Source organism: Apis mellifera, linkage group LG3 (assembly GCF_003254395.2).
Source record: "Apis mellifera strain DH4 linkage group LG3, Amel_HAv3.1, whole genome shotgun sequence".
In the NCBI taxonomy this organism is placed as follows: domain Eukaryota; kingdom Metazoa; phylum Arthropoda; class Insecta; order Hymenoptera; family Apidae; genus Apis; species Apis mellifera.
In genome coordinates this window covers 8,087,216-8,108,867 of record NC_037640.1, presented here as the reverse complement: position 1 = coordinate 8,108,867, position 21,652 = coordinate 8,087,216, and the positions used below count along the sequence as shown (strand labels likewise).

The 21,652-nt window shown below is 23.7% G+C and overlaps 1 protein-coding gene across 9 annotated transcripts; it reads left to right on the top strand.

Moving 5' to 3' along the window:
* Positions 1-436: 436 nt before the first annotated feature.
* Positions 437-21,133, top strand: LOC726727 (ecotropic viral integration site 5 ortholog). 9 transcript variants are annotated; one of them, XR_003304419.1, is made up of 14 exons: positions 4,045-4,188; positions 6,916-7,252; positions 8,922-9,158; positions 10,461-10,724; positions 10,904-11,168; positions 11,299-11,661; positions 11,865-12,542; positions 12,654-13,136; positions 13,232-13,330; positions 16,016-16,065; positions 16,218-16,420; positions 17,444-17,599; positions 18,832-18,950; positions 19,052-19,448. XR_003304419.1 is itself a non-coding variant. In XM_006563925.3 (11 exons), exons 2-11 carry the CDS (start codon positions 7,194-7,196, stop codon positions 18,889-18,891), a joined length of 2,664 nt encoding a protein of 887 aa, XP_006563988.3. In that variant the 5' UTR covers positions 4,044-4,188; positions 7,014-7,193; the 3' UTR covers positions 18,892-19,447. The 9 variants fall into 9 exon arrangements, 5 of the variants coding, with proteins under 5 accessions (XP_026295566.1, XP_006563988.3, XP_026295565.1 ...); XR_003304420.1 differs by having other exon boundaries at positions 16,016-16,083; XR_003304418.1 differs by lacking the exons at positions 16,016-16,065; positions 16,218-16,420; positions 19,052-19,448 and adding an exon at positions 20,991-21,133.
* Positions 21,134-21,652: the final 519 nt, after the last annotated feature.

The following is a 21,652-nucleotide window of genomic DNA, read 5'->3' as shown; positions in this document are numbered from 1 at the left end:
TCAATTTGTTTTAAGAAATTGTTAAATAATTTTATTATAAAAAAAATTCATTTCATATTTTTAATGTCATGAAATTTATGTATTTCTAAAATAAAATAGAACATATTTCAATTAACTTCAAATATTACTGAATGAAATTATCATTATGTAATTTAAGCAGGATGAACAATACTAGTATATTTATTATGTAAGAAAATTCCTAGAAAATCAAAACACTAATAATATAGTAACTTTATTTAGTAAATGAATTTGTAATTATAAACGTAATATTTTACAATTAAATTTAATATAAATTAATAATTGTTGCTTTTAAATATTTAAATATGTGAAATTTAAAGTAATAAAAAATAATGAAATTATTAGAAAGATAATCTTAAATATATGAAAATATCATGTAAGTTAGAATATTTATATAACTTAGAATATTTGGAAGGTTGGCACCAGTGTACATGAACGAATCTATCGTGATGACAATTTTAAGTAGTGACAGCCGCGTATATTCTTCTGTACCTTATATTAGCATTATATGCATTTTTGCTGACACAGAACATAATTTTCTTAGTGTGTGATTTGTTTTACAAAGAACATATGGAATAATAATCACATCGAAGGTATGTGCTTTGCAATAATTTTAGTGCAGATTAGAAACAGATGGTCGTCATGATTCGTTTCGCTGACAGTTAATTTGGATAAATACCATTCTGATAATTTTTTCTTGTCCATCACTATATTGTTAGATAATTTTTACCGATTTTTAGTTTTTTGTGTTTCTAATATTTAATATTTAAGAGTTTATAATATTTCATTCACTTAAAAGTGATACGATATGAACAAGAACAAACTATATGTGGAGTAATACTTAATGATGTCATGTTAAAAATATTTTTATTTTTCCGTTTAAATTTTAATTCAAACAAATCGCATTTTGCTTTTGATATTTTCATTCTTTTTAAAATAAATTAAAATAAAGTGTTATCCAGATAACATTATTAATAATTTAAAAATATACATATGCTTTTGAATAAAAAGTAGCTATGGAAAGTTGTAATATTTTCATAAAAATATTAAATTGCATTGAAATTAAAATAATGATACATAATGTAATATTCCTTTATTTAAATTATAATTAAATGATATCCATATAAATAATATAACTATTGCTATAATATTGTATAAGTTACTTTAATTTTTAAAAAATATTTGAATTTTTTATATTTTTTAACTTAATAATTGTTAAGAAATAAAATTCAACTCATGAATTAACATTTGGATGTAATAATGATATAAATTTCTCATATTTTCTTTGAATAGTTGAAAAACTATATAATCTCTGTTTTAATTTAAAATAGACAAATATTAATTAAATGTTATAAATATTTTTAAACTTTTTTTTAAACTTTTTTTAAATAGAATATGAAAGATAAATTATTTTATAGATAATCTTTAACGTATAATAATAAGAATAAAATGATTCTAAATATTAATTATTAAATTTAACTATATATTACAAAATTATATAATTATTTTATTTAAGTTATATAATTACTTTGTATTTATACAATATTTTATATAAATTTAAATTCTGATAATCCATGTAATTTTATTAACACAATTTTGTTTTGCATTTATATAATATTTTTTATAAACAAATTCTGTTTTTCTATATCTATTTATAAAAATATATATTTAATTCAAATAATATTAAATTATAATTATTATGTAATTTAATATAATAATTATTATATATATAAATTATAATTATATAATTATTATTTTTTATATGTTTTACAATATATCCAAAGAGCAAAGAAAATAATAATCAAAATGAAAAAAAAAGAATCATTGTACAATTAAAAAATTTTTTTTTCCAGTTATTCAATTTACAAGAGTGTTTACTAAATTTAAAAGAAGATTATAATGTTTAAAAAAGATAGTTTTAGCTTTTATTTTGACCAATTATTTTTTTCATTATATTTGATTTATATTAGTATATTTTTTAAGAATTCGGTTGCTGAAATTGTGCAGAGGAATTCTTATTTTTGAATCATCGCATTCCGATATGCAACGAATGTGCTTTCTGTCCTTCCATTTCTTAATCGCTTTGTTTGCACATGCATTTGAACGATTGCTTTCCATGTATATAACCACACATATGTTTTGTAATAGTAACGGTAAAACAATTCGTCAGTTATGGAACAATTAGGATAATATATTGAAAAGTATGAAAATCCAATATAAGACGTTAGACGCGCGAATCGAAGAATCCAGAATAACCAACGTACCTAACGAATTTGTTTCGGTAAACAGAGACCGGTGAAAGGTTCGTTGCTTTTTCGCGTGTAATTGTTCCTCGTGCGAAGAGATATGCGCTTTTTCTCCATTTCCACTTCGAGCCTAGCTCATCGTAATACTTTTTCGTTTCTTTTCATATTTTTGTAGCAACAGATTTCAAATTTTAAATAATATTTAATTAATAATAAATTTTCCTTGGGATAAAAATGGCGGATCAGATAGAATTATTTAGAAAAATTATGATATATTTGTCTTCTCTTTTTTTAAAAAATAATTTCAAATTATACTTGTCAATATTTTAAATTAATTTTATTTTGAAAAATTAGCGATTTGAGAATTGTGAGAAAAATACAAATTTTAAAGAAAAATTATTTAATATTTTTAATAATAATAATTCAAATATTTATCAAATTGTTAATGTACGATATTATATATAATTTTTCATAAAATTTCAGATAATAATTTATACTATAATAAATAATAATTATGTAGTGATAGAAGTTATACAATTAATGTACTATATTTTTTAACAAATTAAATATTATAACATTTTTCATTATAAAAATATGACAATATATTTTTTAAAATGATGAACTTTATTTTTAATTTAATTAATAATAATCATTTAATTTGATTTAAAATTTATTGAAAATCATTTAATCATTGCAAGTTTTAAATATGACAATATACAAATGTTATTATACAAACTTAATTCAATATAAAAATTAATTTTTTTTATTAAATTTTATTAAATTTTCGTTATAAAATTTTATTTAAAAATAAAATATAAATAGTTATATATTGTAATATAAATACATATATGTATATTAATTGTTCATAGAAAAAATCAATTAATTTTATTTTATAAAACTAATTTGTGTATAAAATGTATTTTTTTATTATTAATTGGAATTTTAATTATAGAAAGTTAAGAAAATTTATATATTCATTTCTAGGAATTTTATAAAATATACTCTACTTTTTTCACTTGAAATTATAAAAAAAGTAAAATAAAATTAATGATTCATTCATTTTTAAAACTAATAAATATAATAAATGATTTACTTTAATTCGATATTTTCAATTTGATTTTGCATTGATAACAAATTAACAAATTATTGTTATATGTGTAATATAATTTATTTAATCAATAACAAATTTATAAACAAATATATAAATATATAAAATTATCTAATATCTCCAAAAAATTGATTTTTCTTTTCTAAATACATTGATTATTCAAATCAATTAATTTATACTTCAATTTTCTAAAATCTTATTCTTTAAAAAATAATATATAAATAAATCGAAATATTTTACGATTTATGATACGTAATATTCGGTTTATAAATTTTGAATAAATATTTAATATCAAATTACAATAAATCTTCACGAATGTGATGGAATACTTTTCAAAATTAAATATTTTTTTTTATATTATATTATTCAATTCTAAATACTAAAAAAATAGATGAGATTTTGATAAACTTTTAAAGATAATATTTCATTATAAAAAATACAAATATATCTTTTTAAATATTAAATGAATTTAACATTTTATTTTCAAAAATCATCTATTATCTAAAAAACTCAATCATTTGTTATGTTTTCACGGGAAATTTCCTGTCGTTTCGTCGCCGGAATCGCAGTCTTTTCATTTACTCTCGCATTACGAAAGAAGAGGTTGGGTGCGCATATGGAGCATCCTGGCCTGCGCGGGCTCCATCGACCCTCAAACCATTTCGTACATATTTCCAGTATGTGTTTGGCGATTCTACTGTGCCAGTTTGATCGGAAAAGGGAACGAGATAAAATCAACATCGATTGGCCAATTAACCGGCGTCCTTTGTCGGACATCGTGCCTCGACTGCATTCGAGAGACCAATCGTTATCTCTGTGTGATATTGTGATATTAGTACATAGATTAGACAATCTTCTATACCTGTCATACCACTTGATTTCAGTTTTCGTTATTTCTGGATAAATATATATATATTTGGTTACATATGCTCGTCCATTATAGTAAATGATCTTCTTTTTTGTTTCTTTTTTTTTTCTCCCTCTTTAAATTATATTATTGTATTATTTTTAAATAATGTTTTAAAGAGAAAAAGATTTTGGAGTTTATATAATTAGATTTTGGTTAAATAGATTTATTAAATATCAAATAAATAATTTATATTTAAGATGTATTAGGATTTTTGTTGAAACGAAGGATGATGTGTTGATTTGTATAATGAAATGTAGTTGGAAATTAAAAAAACAGTTTTGAAGATGAATAGTGAAAGAATTTAAAATTAATATGCTTTAAAAGAGTGAAATTGTTGGATAGAATGAGTGTTGGATAGAAGTTAGGAGATAATTTATATGACAAATATTTTATCGTTTATTTAATTGTAATTTGAATAATTGTTTAACATTAACATTTTTATTTAGATTAAAGAATGGTCTTTAATATATAATAAACCATAATTAATTACAAATTGGAAGAAAGGCAGCTTTTGAAATCAATTGGTGGAAGCATTTAGTTTCTTTTTTTTTTTTTTTTTCTAAAGTTAAGATTAAATTTGATAAAATCTCAGAAAAATTGAAAAACAAATTTTTATAAACGATGTGTCTGTTTAGATTTAAATTAAATTCAGCATTAAATTAAATTAAATTTATATATTTTCAAACAATGAGAAATGTTTTTCCAATAAAATATTTGTTTTTCTATTGATACATTAAAGCCAAATATTTTATATAGTTGGATATCGTATATTGATATGATTTTTTTCTTTTTCTTTTTTTTTTTTATCTGTCATATAAATTGAACTTTTTAATTTAAAAGATAATGCCAATTTTGTAATATTCTTTTTTTTCTTTTTTATTATTTATATATTATTATTTTCTGAATAATTATGGATAGCATCATTTGTTATTATATAAAAATTTTATATTATATCTTGGAATATACCAGTGTCAAAAATTTGGGCACATTTATAATTTATTATATTTTTAGGAACGAAACGAAATGGGACATAGCTAGGAAATGATCAGTCAATAATCACGCGACTTTTTTATCTTGATAAAAAAGATTCTCATAATTTAGAATTCTCACAGTTCAGAATTAATTTAATGAGAATTAATTTTTTTGTAAAGATAAAAGATTTGTACAGATCTTTGACGATACAATAGTGAATCAAAGCATAAATTATACTTATTATAGCCATAACTTTTTGAATGGCGAAAAATTTTGAAAAAATTGTACATCTGAATAAATAATTCACTTCGTTTGTATATATAATTTTATATAATAAAAGATTTTTCAAAATATTTCTTTTATTTTCTATATTTTATATTGAACAAATTCATTTTATTATCTTTTTCTATTTTTATTATTGTTATATTATTATTATCATCATCTTTATTTTTCAATAATTTTATATTTATATTTACTTATATTATTGAAGATAATATAAGATGGAAAAATGGAAATTACAACGAATAAAGTAATTAAGAAGAAGAAAAGATTAAATTATATTAATTTTATTACAAAATAAAAACACATATGTTAATATCAACTATTATTTATTTTTATTCATCATAAATTATTTATCATTAATTATATTATTCATAAATTATTATACAAATGGTATGAATATATTTAAAAAAATGAGATAAGAGAATGATAAACGATACGATTTATCTAAAGGATGTTATGAGTACTTCCAAGAATATGTTTTAACATTTTAAAGCATATACAAATTTTTTTTAATAAAATTTATAACTTTTCATCTTTAACATTTTAAATTTTCAATTATAATATTACTACTTATTTGTTTATCACCTTTTTTTTTTTTTAGTCTTTTTTAATTTTTTTATCATAAATTTAACACGTAATTACATTACATTATAACATTTAATTTAATTTAGTGGCATTAGAAACTTGCATCTTAAGAGATCGTTTAAACGATAATGCCTTTCATCACGCAGATGCAGTTGAAATTCCATATTAATTTAAAGAACTGAGAAACATAAATTATCCCATTTCGTAGCCAGTATGGCACATTGTTACGAATATTTGCATTCGTTCGCTAATTCATTTGCACGTGCTAATTGTTCGGCTTTCTTTTTGTTGCTATTGTACATCTGCTAGCTTCGAATCGAAGTAGAAAATTGAAGGTCTGAAATGGCAAAAATTAACAACATTTTTCTTTATCTTTTTTTTTTTTTTGAGAAACAGAAAATAATAATATATAATAATGTAATAATATAGAATATACGTAAAGTTATTGGTAATAAAAATTAAATATTGAATAAAATATAATGATATAAATATAACGAAGATAGATAAATCATATGAATAAATATTTTATATAAAAAAACAAAAATTCAGATGTCTAACAAAAGTAACCTTGATCGAAGAAAAAACCGTGAAACTTTTCGATCGGTTAGAGAAACTTCGGTTTCAAGGATAAGTTGTAAAATATTAACGTTAGACAGTTGCAGTGAGTCATTTTGCAAGATTTCTTTCCTGATTTCCTCCAAGATGCATATTTTATCCAGAATGGAAAGTAATCGAGGAAAAGAAAGTTTAATTTCTAATGTTGTGACAATTTTCTAATTTTATCGAAATCCAAGTTTTCCAGATTTTTAAAGATTTTTTATGCAACAATATATATTTCGAATTTTTACAAAGCTTTAAAATTTTAATCTATAAACTTTTGTGATCTCGAAAGATACTCGTAGAAAAATATGCAACTATTGAATGATATAAGTAAAATGATTGTTGAAAAATTGTACTCTGCGACAAGCATTTTGCGGAGAAATCAAAAGTAATTGAACAAATAGAGGACTGGAGGCTGATTTCGAATCCGATTTTCGATCGAAAGTTACGCGAGTGACGAGAAAATTTCTCGATGGTTCTTCGTGGTTTGCTGGCACCAGCGGCGGCGCGATGGACACGAAATAAATCAAGGTAGAATATATGATTATTCTTGCCTTGTAATATCGATTAATATTCGTCACATTGATCCTTTAATAGACATTATTTCCTTTAGATCATTAAATAAGGATAATTTTATCTTTCGTTTGCACGTTTATACAAATTATATTATGAAAAAATCGATATAACTAATTCATTAAATATTCTACACTTGTAATTAATCATTAAAAAAAAAATCATAAAGATAATATTTACAATTATTTCGTGATATAGCAAAGAAAATGAGAAATCCTGACAAAATGAAAAATTTCAATATTAAAGATCTATTGGATAATTATACAAATAAAACGAGGTTGGATATACTTCTATATAGAAGTTAAATTTTAAGTGTGACTTTATTATAATTATAAGGTTTTAAATTGTTTCTTTTGTAATATGTGATCTCTATTCACAATATAAATTTGAACTTTGTCTTTAGTTTCAAACCTTCAGATCGAGAATTATTAATATTAATCGTTAATTATATATATATATTTTTTCTATGTTTCTATATTGTATCTAACGTGATGACATTGAATAACAGATGTTCACTTAAATAGTTACTAAAAAAGTTCTACTAAAAAATTAATATAGATCATGTATAACATGTATTTCAATATTTTGTGTCATACATAAATAATAAATATTTAAATCTTTAAAAAATATTTATAAAACAAAAATTACATATAATAGTTTTTGAATTTTTTCCTTCAAAATTAAAGTTTTTAGCGATAAAAAAAAATATTAATTCGATGATCTGAATTCATTCATAGATAACGAATATTTATTGAAATTATCCATGAAATTCATTGAAAAAGACTAAAGAAGGATTCGAATTTTAATTGGAGATCGATCCACTTGTTATCATTTGAATAGATCTTATATGACCGATACTTTATTTAATGACGAATTAATGAAAGAAAATATATATTATAAATTGATATTGAAAAAGATTACATATAAAATTTTTATACTTTTATTTTTTTCATTAATTAATTTTTACATTAAAAAGATGAAAGATATAAATGCGTTATCGACGATCTTTCCTCAATTACGCGAGGAAATAATTAAATTGAAATAAAAAAATATAATCGTATTTCGTATGCTTTTTTTTCAACAGCAATGCGTAATAAAATGTAAATTGTTACGTAAGAAAATATAAATAAATTGATAGTTTTATATACATAATTTTTTTTAAATATTTTTTTTATAATTTTAATATAAAAATTCTCATCCTAAGATTTCAGATTTTTATGCTAATAGAATAAAAAATATTATCTAATTCTAGAATTTCTAAAAATTTCTCTCGATACATTTTGTCATAATTATAAATAATTTACTTTTAAAATTGGAAGCTTTGAAAAATAATATAAATAAAAATTAATATTATTAAAATAATTTTATTTAATATATATATTTGTATTATATTTTTATATGAAAAATTTATATGAAAATGCATTCTTTTCTTTAATCTAATGTTTTGGCTATGAACTGGTCCAATTGTAATTAATTATTTTAAAATTTCAATATACATTTTTAATAATATTATTCGCATTAGTTTGCATCAAGAAGTCCTATAACCAGCACGAAACTATAAAAGTTCATAATATCAATTTAGTTACATCATGATATGCCATGATATATAACGATAATTGTTTTGCAGGGGTCAAGAGAAGCAGGCTGCTGGACAATTAGGATTATCACGTTATGGACCGCAGGTGATGAGTGTATTGTGTTTATGCACCACAGTACATCAAACCGGTCATCAGAATAACAATCAAGCAAGCAAAATACTTCCAAACACATCGCCAATCTCATCTGAAGAAGAGAGTATAAACTCGTTGCAGGAAATACCCACCGACGAACTGGCTCTATTAGCTAAGCTGGAGGAAGCCAATAGGTGAATCGTCGTGTGCTAACTAATATTCATCATTATTGACATTGCATGTGCAATCAAATTATGCTTTAGATATTACATATATATCGCTGCTTTATGTTCGATTATATATATTAATTCATGACTCAGTATAATTACAAAATCAAGTGATTGCGAATGAGAAAAGGAATACTTTGAATGATATATGTAATGATGTATTTATAAAACGAAATTTTAATTAATAATAAATAAATTATTAGTGATTGAATTTGAAAAGGAAATCGTAAAACGGAGAGAATTAATAAAATTTCATGAATACTTAATAATTATATTCATTGTTTGCTTCTCAATAGGTTTAGTTTATTGTAATCAAATATCAATTATAATAATGGAGAGAGATGAATATATTTGTAAATAAGAAATAATATAGAGACTTATCAATTTCTATGAAACTTTTAAATATAATTTTATTCGTGAGAAAAAAAATTGAATGGAAGAATATAAAATCTTATATACTTGGCTAATGTGTGAAGCATAAGTTTTATCGTTTAATGTTTCTTCAATTATGTAATTGAAATAACATGTGTAAATATTTCTATTCTCTTTATCTATAAAGTTTTATTGAAATTGATATACAATTGAAGTATATGATATCTTATATGATATTATTGCTAATAAAAGTTTCATAATATTATACACATATAAACTTTTTTCATTCTCAATATTTAATTCATTTTGAATTAGAAAGATTTATTTTGAATTAGAAAGATTTTTTAATTATTATGAGTAATATGTTTTTTTATTAATTTTGCAGTTCTGCTTATTTTGTGTTTCTCATTATTTATATTTGAAAATTAAACGATACTACATATATTTTTTTTTAAAGAAAGAATATACTCTTGCATTAAGGATACTTGTTATAATCTTGGGTTGTAACATATGAAAATAATAATTTTAATATTTTAAAACTTTTTAATATTTATAAAAAAAAAAAAAAGAACTGGCATTTGTTAGTGAACAAAAACTTCAGATTTTATAACACTTATCAGATTTGTCCATTATATGTCTCAAAATTGCAATTATTTTTAGTGAATATATATTTTTTTAATTAATTAAATCTAAGAACATAATTTCATTCAATTAAAATTAAAATTTTTTAACATATTGTTTGTAAAAATATTGTAAAGATATTTTCGTTATTATTAAAGACGAGTTTTTCATTTCAGTTAGCACAATCATCTCATATGTTACCACTCAAAAATGTTTAAATATATTTGAGTTAAGGAGAAGTACTTGTCTTAAAGAGTTTGATATAATTAATAACAGGCTTATCGAATCGGATGCAAAGTCGTTGAACTCGCTCCAAAGCAATCACAGTAGGAAAGGTTCTGACACATCTCAAGTGTCTGTGGCGTCGGGGGGCAGCGGAGGAAATGGCGATGCTGCACCCCGACGTCACAATTCAGCTGATGGTGAAGAGAACACATGGACCCTATGGGGTCACATTGTCGCTGATTGGGATTATCATTGGAAGAAGAGGAAAGAATTCGTCAAAGAATTAGTGCGTCAAGGAATACCTCATCATTTTAGGTAATCAAGAAGCTTTAGAAGAAAGATTAAATTTATCAAATTTATTTAGTAATTTTGGATGATTTTTAAAATTCCTAAATTTAATAAAAATTAGTATGAAATAATTAGCAAAATAAAAGGGAAAAAAAATAAGCATTTCAATTGAATTGAAAAATTGATTCGATTATTCATCGTTGCAGAGGTATTGTTTGGCAGTTATTAAGTGGTGCTCATGATTCTCCTGTGAAAAAGCAATTCGCTGAGTATATCAAGGCCACGTCCGCATGCGAAAGGATAATCAGAAGGGATATAGCCAGAACGTATCCTGAGCATGATTTTTTTAAGGAAAAAGATGGGCTTGGTCAGGAGAGTTTATTTAACGTTATGAAAGCGTATAGTCTTCATGATCGTGAAGTAGGATACTGTCAAGGTTCGGGATTTATTGTAGGATTACTCCTTATGCAGGTACACTTAATGTTTGAGTAAGGGAATATAAAAGAATAAAAACAATAACTTTAAAAGATAAAAAAGAGGAAAATGGGATGAATTACGCTGATAAATAAAATTAAATAGGTATATCAATTTGTTGTTACAGCAAATGCCAGAAGAAGAAGCTTTCGCTGTACTGGTAGCGCTTATGCAAGAGTATCGTTTGCGAGACATGTTCAAGCCGAGTATGGCTGAATTAGGGGTGTGCATGTATCAACTAGAACATTTAGTTGCTGACACGCATCCCGAGTTACACGCTCATTTTGCGGCTCAAGGTTTTCATACATCGATGTACGCATCGTCTTGGTTTCTTACGCTTTTTACTACAACGCTCAGTCTATCGCTGGCCTGCCGCATTTTTGACGTGTTTCTATCTGAAGGCATGGAAATTATTTTCAAAGTTGCACTGGCCATGTTACATTTAGGCAAGGAAGATTTATTAAGCTTGGACATGGAAGGCATGTTGAAGGTAATTTCTTATCATCAGAATTTTACATCTCATCTGTAAATAAGAATATTCAGAAAAAGAATTTATTATGTCTATTTATAAAAAAAAATCAACTATTATAGGTTTACTAATTAAACAAGAATTTTATTTATGTGGCTTTTTTTTGTTTTTATGTTGGTTCTTTTTTTTGTTTCATTAATATTTATTGACTGTTTCGTATGCAGTTCTTTCAGAAACAATTACCTGGAAGAGCGGAGAAAGATCCTGATGGCCTCATGAATCTTGCTTATAGTATGAAAATAAATCCAAAAAGAATGAAGAAACTTGAAAAAGATTATACCGTGTTGAAAATGAAAGAGCAAGAAGAGATGATTGAGCTCCGTAGACTTAGAGCTGAGAATAGGTTACTTAGACAAAGAACTGAACTTCTGGAAGCTGAATCTGCAGAGTTGGCAGATAGATTGGTCAGGGGTCAAGTTTCCCGAGCAGAAGAGGAAGAAACTGCTTTTGTTGTACAAAGAGAATTAGCAGCTCTTCGACACACTCATCTTGAAACCAGTCATCAACTTGAACAAGCTCATGAAGAATTGAGATCATTGTCGCTTTTACTAGAAGAAAATGTGACATCAAAACAATCCTCTTTGGATGAAATTTTATTAAAACAGGAAGCATTGTCGCAAAAAGAAGAAATGATACAATGTTTACAAGAAGAATTAGTAAAGGTTCGATTATATGAGGCAGAGAATGAAGCGACGATAAGAGAACTTAGATCAAGAATACAAGAATTAGAAGAAGATAAAAAAACATTACGAGAAACAACACCGGATAATTCTGTTGCTCATTTACAAGAAGAATTGATTGCAGTGAAACTAAGAGAAGCAGAGGCTAATCTTTCTTTAAAGGTAATTTTTCTTTTTAGAAATCTATATATTTTTTTACATTTAAAAAGTATCATTTAAAATTTTCTATTAATTTTAAAATATATGTTTATCATAATATAAGAAATTTGTTAGGATCTTCGACAAAGAGTAATGGAATTAAGCAGTGCCTGGCAAAGGCATTTGCAAGAACATCGTTCCGCCCAAACGCAACCCGCAAGTGATTCTACGCCGAAGAAACTTCTATTTTGGGAGAATCGGGGACATGAAGTGCAAAAATATGAAGAAGATTTAATGACAACTAGAATTCGAGAAATGGAAGCTTTAACCGAAGTGAAGGAACTTAGACTTAAAGTTATGGAGCTTGAGACTCAAGTGCAAGTTGCTACAAATCAACTACGTCGACAAGACGAAGGTGGAAAATTCATTAAGGATGAATTAGAAGCTGCCTTAGCTAGAGAGAAAGAACTTACTACTAAATTACGAGAGCAACAACATAAATATTCCGATTTAGAATCAAAGATGAAGGATGAAGCTATGATGGCTAGGATACGTGATGCAGAGCATGCGCAGCAAGTAGCAGAACTTACGCAAAAAATATCTCTCCTTGAGTTAAAAGTACTATTTCTTATTTGTATAATTCTTTTTTTTTGATATTATATTTTAATATAAATATATTATCAATATATATTAATTATTTTTATTTCTTATAGAATGAAGAGATGCATGCGGAAGGTGAACTTAGAAATAACTTGGATGATAGTGAAAGAGTCAGAGAATTACAAGATAAAGTTGCAGAATTAAAAGCTGAGGTAAGTGAAAATTCTTCATTGTGTATCATGTTGCATTAATGAAAGCATTGATTAAAAAAAAAAAATTGCAGTAAGAGGTGAATGAAAAAAATTTTTTTAAAAAGTAGATACATTTTTATTTTTCATGGAGAAAAAATTATTAAAAGCTTTAATATATTATATATTATATATTTTGCATGTATTAATTTTTTCATGATATTTTTGTTGTTATTATTATTAAGTTTAGCATTAAATCTCAAAGTAATGAAATGAAATCAATCATGAAATCTTGAAAGATGCATATTTTTTAGTATTGGAAATATAGTTTACGAATGCTTTCAATTATGCACAAATATAATAATAATTATATATGTTTATGATCGTCAATGGTTTTCGTTAAATTTCCTCGATTCCTCGAAACTTGAAATTTCTTTATTTGATATATATTAATTATCATATAATCGTTCAAACTATCAATGGTAGAAATAATGGAGATAGTTCATAAAGATGTAGAAATATGATTATATTACAGTAGATTAAAATACAATTTTTATTCGATTTGCTATTAGATTGCAAGTTAGTAAATTTCGAAGCTTGTAGAATTACGTAATGTATGTCAAGATTTATCATATATTTAAATAATTTGGAGATAGAAATTGATAGTCTGTTATAGGTTCCTCATATTAATTCCCGCATATTCATGTCTAATCATCAAACTATATAAATTCTATACAAATATCGTGTTCATTAATACATTTGTGTTCATTCTTAATTGCAATTTTTAATATATTTCTTACTTAATTATGTAATAAACTATAATTTCATAGAAATGATAGTTTTTTTTTAGATATATTTATAGAATTTTTTCTATATAAAATCATTAATTTTAATAAAAACGATAATTCAAATTTTTGAATAATTTTTACAATTCATTATAGCAATAATTTTTATGCGATACACATTTGCGATAATGCACATTTTTGTAACACCATTTTGTAAAAAATTTTCACGCTCACTTTTTTTCATCTTGAAATTTATATTAATGAGGATTTAACACTATTATCGTTCCTTCTATCGCACTTTATATCTCACAAAGAATTAAATTTTTAATGTATCATTAATAATATTCTAACTATTCTAATTCCCTTTAACAAGGACAATATTTTAAAGAAATATATGTATATAATTCAGTTGTATTTGTTGGGTGCACAAAATTACATCTATTATAATAATATGTAACATAAGCAAAGGTGTAATTTATGCTTTTATGTTATTGTAATTCACAAAATTATGCACCAAATTGCACCTCTTACTGCAATGTAATGCTAATCGTCACGCTAATAAATAATTTTCTTTTATTGATAAAATCATGTATTATAAAATATTTGATTATAATTTTTATTTCAGAATTTTTTTTCTTCTAAGTTCAATTTAATATTGAAACAAAGTTTATCAATATCAATATAATCAATGAAATAAAATTATTGATTTTTATTTAAGAATTCACATTAATATCATTAATTAATATAATTATAATAATATTTCAATGAACATTTTTAAAAATTTGTAAAATTAATGAATTTAAAAAAATGGTACATATTTTTTACATTTATTATTAATAATTAATTGCTATTATCGATGAGAATAATCGTTTCACACTTTTCATATTAAACAAATAATATTCCTTTAGAGGTACCTGTACACATTAAGAATTCATCGTGTTTCCATCATCAAAATTGCATCTATGATTATTTCTACTTCTAATTTTATATATTCACATAATAATTGTGAATTTTCTAAATCATAGAAGAAGTTATTTACATGTCAAAGCTTTGAAGATGCATTCACGGCTTGTTATGTTTATGCTGCAATGCAAAATATATATAAATAATAAATGTCAAATGCTTTTAAATTTAATCGTGATTACGGTATCCGCTCATTTAATATTATTTTTTGCACTTGTGGAAATATTATAATCATCATTGTATCGAACCAAGACATATCTTTGAGGGCATCATAATATAAGAAAGTATCTTTTCCAATGATAATATCTATGTGTTGTTATATAATTTTATTCTACATTGAAAATTTGCAATGAATTAAATTCATGAAACAATAATTATAAAAATCAATTATAAAAATCAATATAAAATATAATATTAAAAAAATTTATTATAAATATCTTATTATAATGATTGTAAGTATCAAATTTTCAATGTTTTGACATTAATATTTGAAATGTTTTGTGTAGACAGATATTATTGAAATCATTTTATAATAAATCAAGCTTGCCATTTGTAATACTAATTGTGCTTCAAGAACATTGTATTAGACATTGAGAGTTAGCACAGCACGGAGTAATAATTGGTTTGATGGAAAAGAAAAAGAGAAAAAGAAGAAGAGAAAGAAAAAAAGACACAGAAAAATATATTATTTACACCTTCAAAGATATTGCTTTAATTTAATATTAATTTTTTAAATTAATTAGACATTCGATAAAAAAATATAATAATATGTACTATTAATAAAAAATTATCAAATAAAAACATCATTAGTATAGAAAGATGAGATAATAATATAATTGAATTTTGATTTCTATTATGAGCGGAATTCTTATTGTGTAAAGGTACCAAATACTAACACAAAAAAAAACTAATGCTCTTGTAAAACTAACCCTCTATTGCTGTGTTATCTCTGTCTCCTTAGTTCCCTACGCCAATCACCAGCCCGGAGACTGAGCCTTGGCGCTGGCTCGAGTAAGTCTTTATCCATCCGTAAGCATTATTTTCTTCCATTTCATGTACTTAGCATGATGTCAACGTGTATCAGAAAATTGTATTTTCTTTTTATATACATAGTTCTGTATATATATTTTATGAAATACTATAAATACTATATTAAATTACAGGACAATTCATCTCAATCTACAATCAAGTGCTATGAGATTCAGAAAAACATTAGAATAACAAATGTTCTTATTTTTGAATTTTGATATTCTAATGTCTTTGGACTTTTCTTTGATACCTACACATTTGTTCCCCCATTACCTCGATTTCTTGTGCTGTCTTACAATTGTACATGTAGCAGAGCACTCAGTTTGATTCTCATTTGGTATGTATATGCTTTGCAACTTGCACATCACTATTTGCATGCTTCATTTTCATTTTCTTTATTTATTTTACCACAGGTGTAAATAAGATAGAAAGAATGCCAAACACATTCAGGAAATGCTTTAAGAATATTCATAATCTTATGGTTTATTTAACGTGTTGCTTAAACAATGTTAAAAAATTGATTATGCATGCTCTCCATATAATTTTCAGCATAATATTTTATTATGATTTATATAAAATGAAAAATTAATGCTAATCAGTAAGTTAGAAATGCATATTAAGGATTATTTAATATTTGAAAATTAATCTTACATTAGAAACAATACATAAGCGATATACAATTAAATAGGATTTAACATTATACAGTATATATAGTAGTATACAGTATATATACAATATTATAATATTTATTTAATATTGTAACAAAGAAAATTATTCAATAATTTCTTCTTATTATTATTTCTTGTTCTTATTATTTTTCTTATTATTATTTTTTAACAAACTAGTGAACATATTAGAATAAAATGCATGTTAATCATTGTGATCATTTATATTTATTCATTTCTTGCATCTTTTAAAAATCATTATTTGGTTTTAGGCAATTTTTATTACTTTAAAAAAATTAAGTGAAGAATTAAATACAATAGAATGTGAGAAGAATTTTCATAAGCACTATATATTATTATAAAAATTGCACAATTTTTTTTCTACCATGTATTAGTTTTAAAAATTAGTATCCAGTGCTAATCATTTTATAAAAACTATCCTAAAAATAATCATTGACACAATAAGTTTTATAATTAATAGAATAGCAAATTATATATACTATAAATTAAAAATTAATTTACAATTGTCCAACAAATTAATAAATTAGTTGAACTGTGTCAAAATATTTTTAGAGAAGAAAATGTAAAGCACATTTCTTTCTAAAATGATGATGTACAAAATCTATATAGATTTTCATATCAAATCATTCCTAAAACTTATAAAAACATAATTGCATATTAAATGTATGCTACAGGTCATGAGGCTAGAAAGTTGGAAACAACGTTGGACAGGTCATGGTGGACAAAATGTAAGAAGTTTCAGTGTTGACACTGAAAGTGAATTGGACGAGCGGGATCTCAGAATTTGTTTACAGGATCATATCAATGCGTCTACACAAAACTCACCAGAGGTATAGAAATTCATGTATACCAGACATTAGGCAGCTAATTATCTTTTGAACATACACAGAAGTATTCCATTGTCAAAGCAAATGGAACTTTTTATGTTTCATGATCATGCTTTTCGATGTAGAAAACGACGAATTATAACGCACATAGAATATTATAAATCAAGAATACATAGAGATAATAGCGATATTATGTTTTTAGTTAACGTATAATATCACTATAGCTCGTGATATATTAACAGCATAGTAGCGATTAACTAGGTATGATCTGGTGGTCATTAATAACTTAATATAAAACTATCTGACCCGAATCGATTATTGCAAATAGACTTCGAAATATTTGCAAATATGCTCTTTTAACGTATAAACAAAATGATATTTAAATATGTCAATCTCTCTTATAAATACTTTATTCTGATAATCACATAGTGATAATACTATGATTTTTATTACTTTATCTTAAACTTCTATTGAACTGGAAACCATTATCGAATCATTCTATTGATTTTTATAATTAATAGTACACATTTCGAAGTCTGTTCACAATCGACAAGTACTATAGATTAAATATAATTATGTGACGCATAAACGACACGTTTTTATACGTATTACGCATTCTGTGTATTTTTTGTAATTTAAACCAAATGTAATTCCATTTAAGGAATTGTATATTGAATAGAATGAAATCCGTCGTTGGGAAAATCAATAAGTTACGACTGTCTTTTGCGAAAGAAAGAATGAGAAAAAAAAGAAAAATGAAAAGAAACAACAAAAAACATTTTTCCTGATACGACGGTATACTTAGAGTCTCATTAATGGGTCGCAGTAGTATATTACTCTGATTGTAGAATTCTACAGAAAAAACTAAAACAACAACAACAACAACAACAACAACAACAATAAAATACAGACATGTAAAACGATAAAGTATATGAGTATGCCAAATACTCTGGATTCATCAGTATTCTTGTTGCGAATATTTGCGTATTTATACGTTCTTGAAATGAAGAAACGACACGAGATTGATTCAAACAATTCAACTATAAAGCAAAGAATTTTCTTAAACATAACACATACACAAACATACAATATAAAAATAATAAAATTCATTAAACATTTTGATTATTAAGAAAGGGAAAATGAACGAAAATTTATTTTTGTTAATTGGATCTAAGAGAAACTGTTGATAAAAAAAGCAACTATCAATGTTTTTTAAATTAATTTACTAATTGCAGATTAATGAAAGTGAAAGTGAAACCGAACGAGATAATCGGGAGTACTCTTGTAAAACTTAAATAGCCCGGATAACTCGTTCCTTATAGCGACTTCCTAGGATGTGATAATTACTTCCAACGTAAGTAGTTGCGCAGATTAGAACGTCAAAGTGCTTTTTTTTTTTCATTTTTTTTTTTTTTTTTTTTAATTTTTGTTCACTTTTTTTCGGTTTTTTTCTAGCTTGATCAAACCCTTAACGATCCATACTTATATCTGATTGTATTTGATCCATGAGTATATGTTTTAAGACGATTTAAGAGTTAAAAGTAAGTAATCGGGATTTATTTACTTTTAAGATAAAAGGAGTAGCTGATCGATATCAAGATGACTATTTTTATCATGCAATAAATTGCAACAAATATCATGATAAATAATTTTATCACTAATTTTTTTTTTTTATTTCTTTCGTTTGTCTAATGCAATAAGAGTATTTGTTTGTACTCATTAGCATATCTTTATATACAAGATTATTGATAAAAAAATATATGAAAGTGTAAAGTGTTCTTATGAAAGTGCAAATAAATCATTTTATTACCAGAATTATTACCAGAATATATTAGCTAGAATTTTTTATATAAATATTTTTTTCGAATTATTCTTTTCTTTTAAAATAAATAAAAAACAAGTTTTTAAAGATAATTATAAAATATTTATAATTATAAATAGATATGAATTTGAAAGAGAATTTTATTACTCATAAAGAGATAGAAAAATGATGATTTGTAAAAGAAGCAATATTTAATATTAATATTATAAAAAGAAAAATTTGTAAATGTATTTGATATTGATTGTAATAATCATTATAGATAAATTTTTTATTAATTTTAAATCATTTTAAATGTCATATATTTTTACATATAAATATAGATTATAAATAATGGAAAGTATTTAATAAAATATTAATCTTAATTTTTTATTAACTCAAAGAATAAGATTGTATAAAAATATAAATTGCAATTTTATTATTAAAATCTTATTGTTAAAATCAATTATAATTTTATCTTTGATCTAAAATTTTTTTTAGCTAAATATTAATTAATCTATTTATTGGAACGTTAAGGGTTAAACACGTTCACAATTTTTCGCTTTAGCCTAAATTATACTGTAAATAATTCTGTTTCATCACGAATAATTGGTATCAAAATTGTGAATATTGATTGTGAAAGCATCACCAAGAAATCTCTTAAAATAATAAAATTTTGCTTTCATGCACGTTTGATCGAAAAAAAATGCATGTATCTATTTTTTGCAACATTGAAAAAATTTTATTAATTGAGTTCATTTATGAAAAGGGAAGGTTCGGTAATTAAACTTTTACAACACGAATGATCTTTACTCTGCAATTTAAAATTAGCAAACAAATAAACATTTTTTTTATTTTATCGTAGGCACTCGAAATTCATATTTTCACTTGCTTTATAGCTATTTAATAATTTTTGAATCGTAATTTAAAAATCATAATTGGAGATTATTTTGTTGCAATTTTCTGTATTTGTATTTAAATATATGTATCGATTTGTTATGGGAATTCAAATGAATATTACATACTATATTCTAATGAATAATATTTTGTATATATATATAATATTGCAATATCTAACTATTCTAAAATAATTTATATAAAAATTTTATTAAATTGTAAATATAAAAAATTTTGTCGATAAGTAATAAAAAGTATAATTTTTTTTTTACTTTTTTCGAAATATTTAAATTTTATAATACATATTATAGTTAAAAAATTATAAATTTAATCTTAATAAATATTTTTAACATTTTTCATAATCACTATTTTAAATGATCACTTCTTTTAAAAAGTGTTTAAATAAATTAGATTATATAAAAGAAATTAAAAAAAAAATTTTTTCTAATATTTTAAAAATTCAGAATTCCCTAGCAATTTGATATTTTTCAATAAATCGAAAAAAAAAAAGAGTCAATGTATCGTGTCGCTTTTAACATACTTTTCTCTTTCTTTCATGAAAATGAAAATATTCTGAAAAGTCATTCCATAGCAATCTAATTTTAAAATAAATCATAGAAATACGCTAAAGCAACGCTTAATGGCACAAGCTCAATAATTTATTACTGTAAGAAAAGGCTTAGTTTCTCGTCTTTTCAGATATTTCGCCAGAGAAATCGAACATGTTTCTTTCGTCTATTAAAATAAGAAGAATAATAAAGAATAATTTCGATACTGCCTCATAATATTTGATCCGACTGGATTAATTGTATAACGGCTAATGAAATTGATCATTAAAAAAATATCTAAAATTCTTTCATATCCTTTTTTGTGAATATAAGTATGCGATTATCTGAAAATTAATTCTTACGCAGAATACTTTTTTAATTTTAAGTTTGTTCTAATAATATTATTCTAATGATCGATAACAATAACAATGTGAGGAATAGAAAAGAAATCACGGATGAATTATATTTAATTAGAAAATGATCATAAAAATGGAAAATTTGTATAAGCGATTTAACTACAACACCTTTATTAAAATTTATAAAATTATGATATATATAATATATAATATATATAATATATATTATATATATATTATATTATATATATATACACATATGTGTGTGTGTGTGTGTATACGTTAGTATTTGTTATTTTAAAGAATTGATCAGCAAATGCATTTACGCTTGATTTAATGTTTTTATCGAAAAGAGAAAAATTTATTTATTTTATTTTTTAAATAAATATTTCATTGTTTTAAAGCATAATGATCAACCTTAATGCAATTTGCAAAGATCGATCAGTGAGGTATCAGC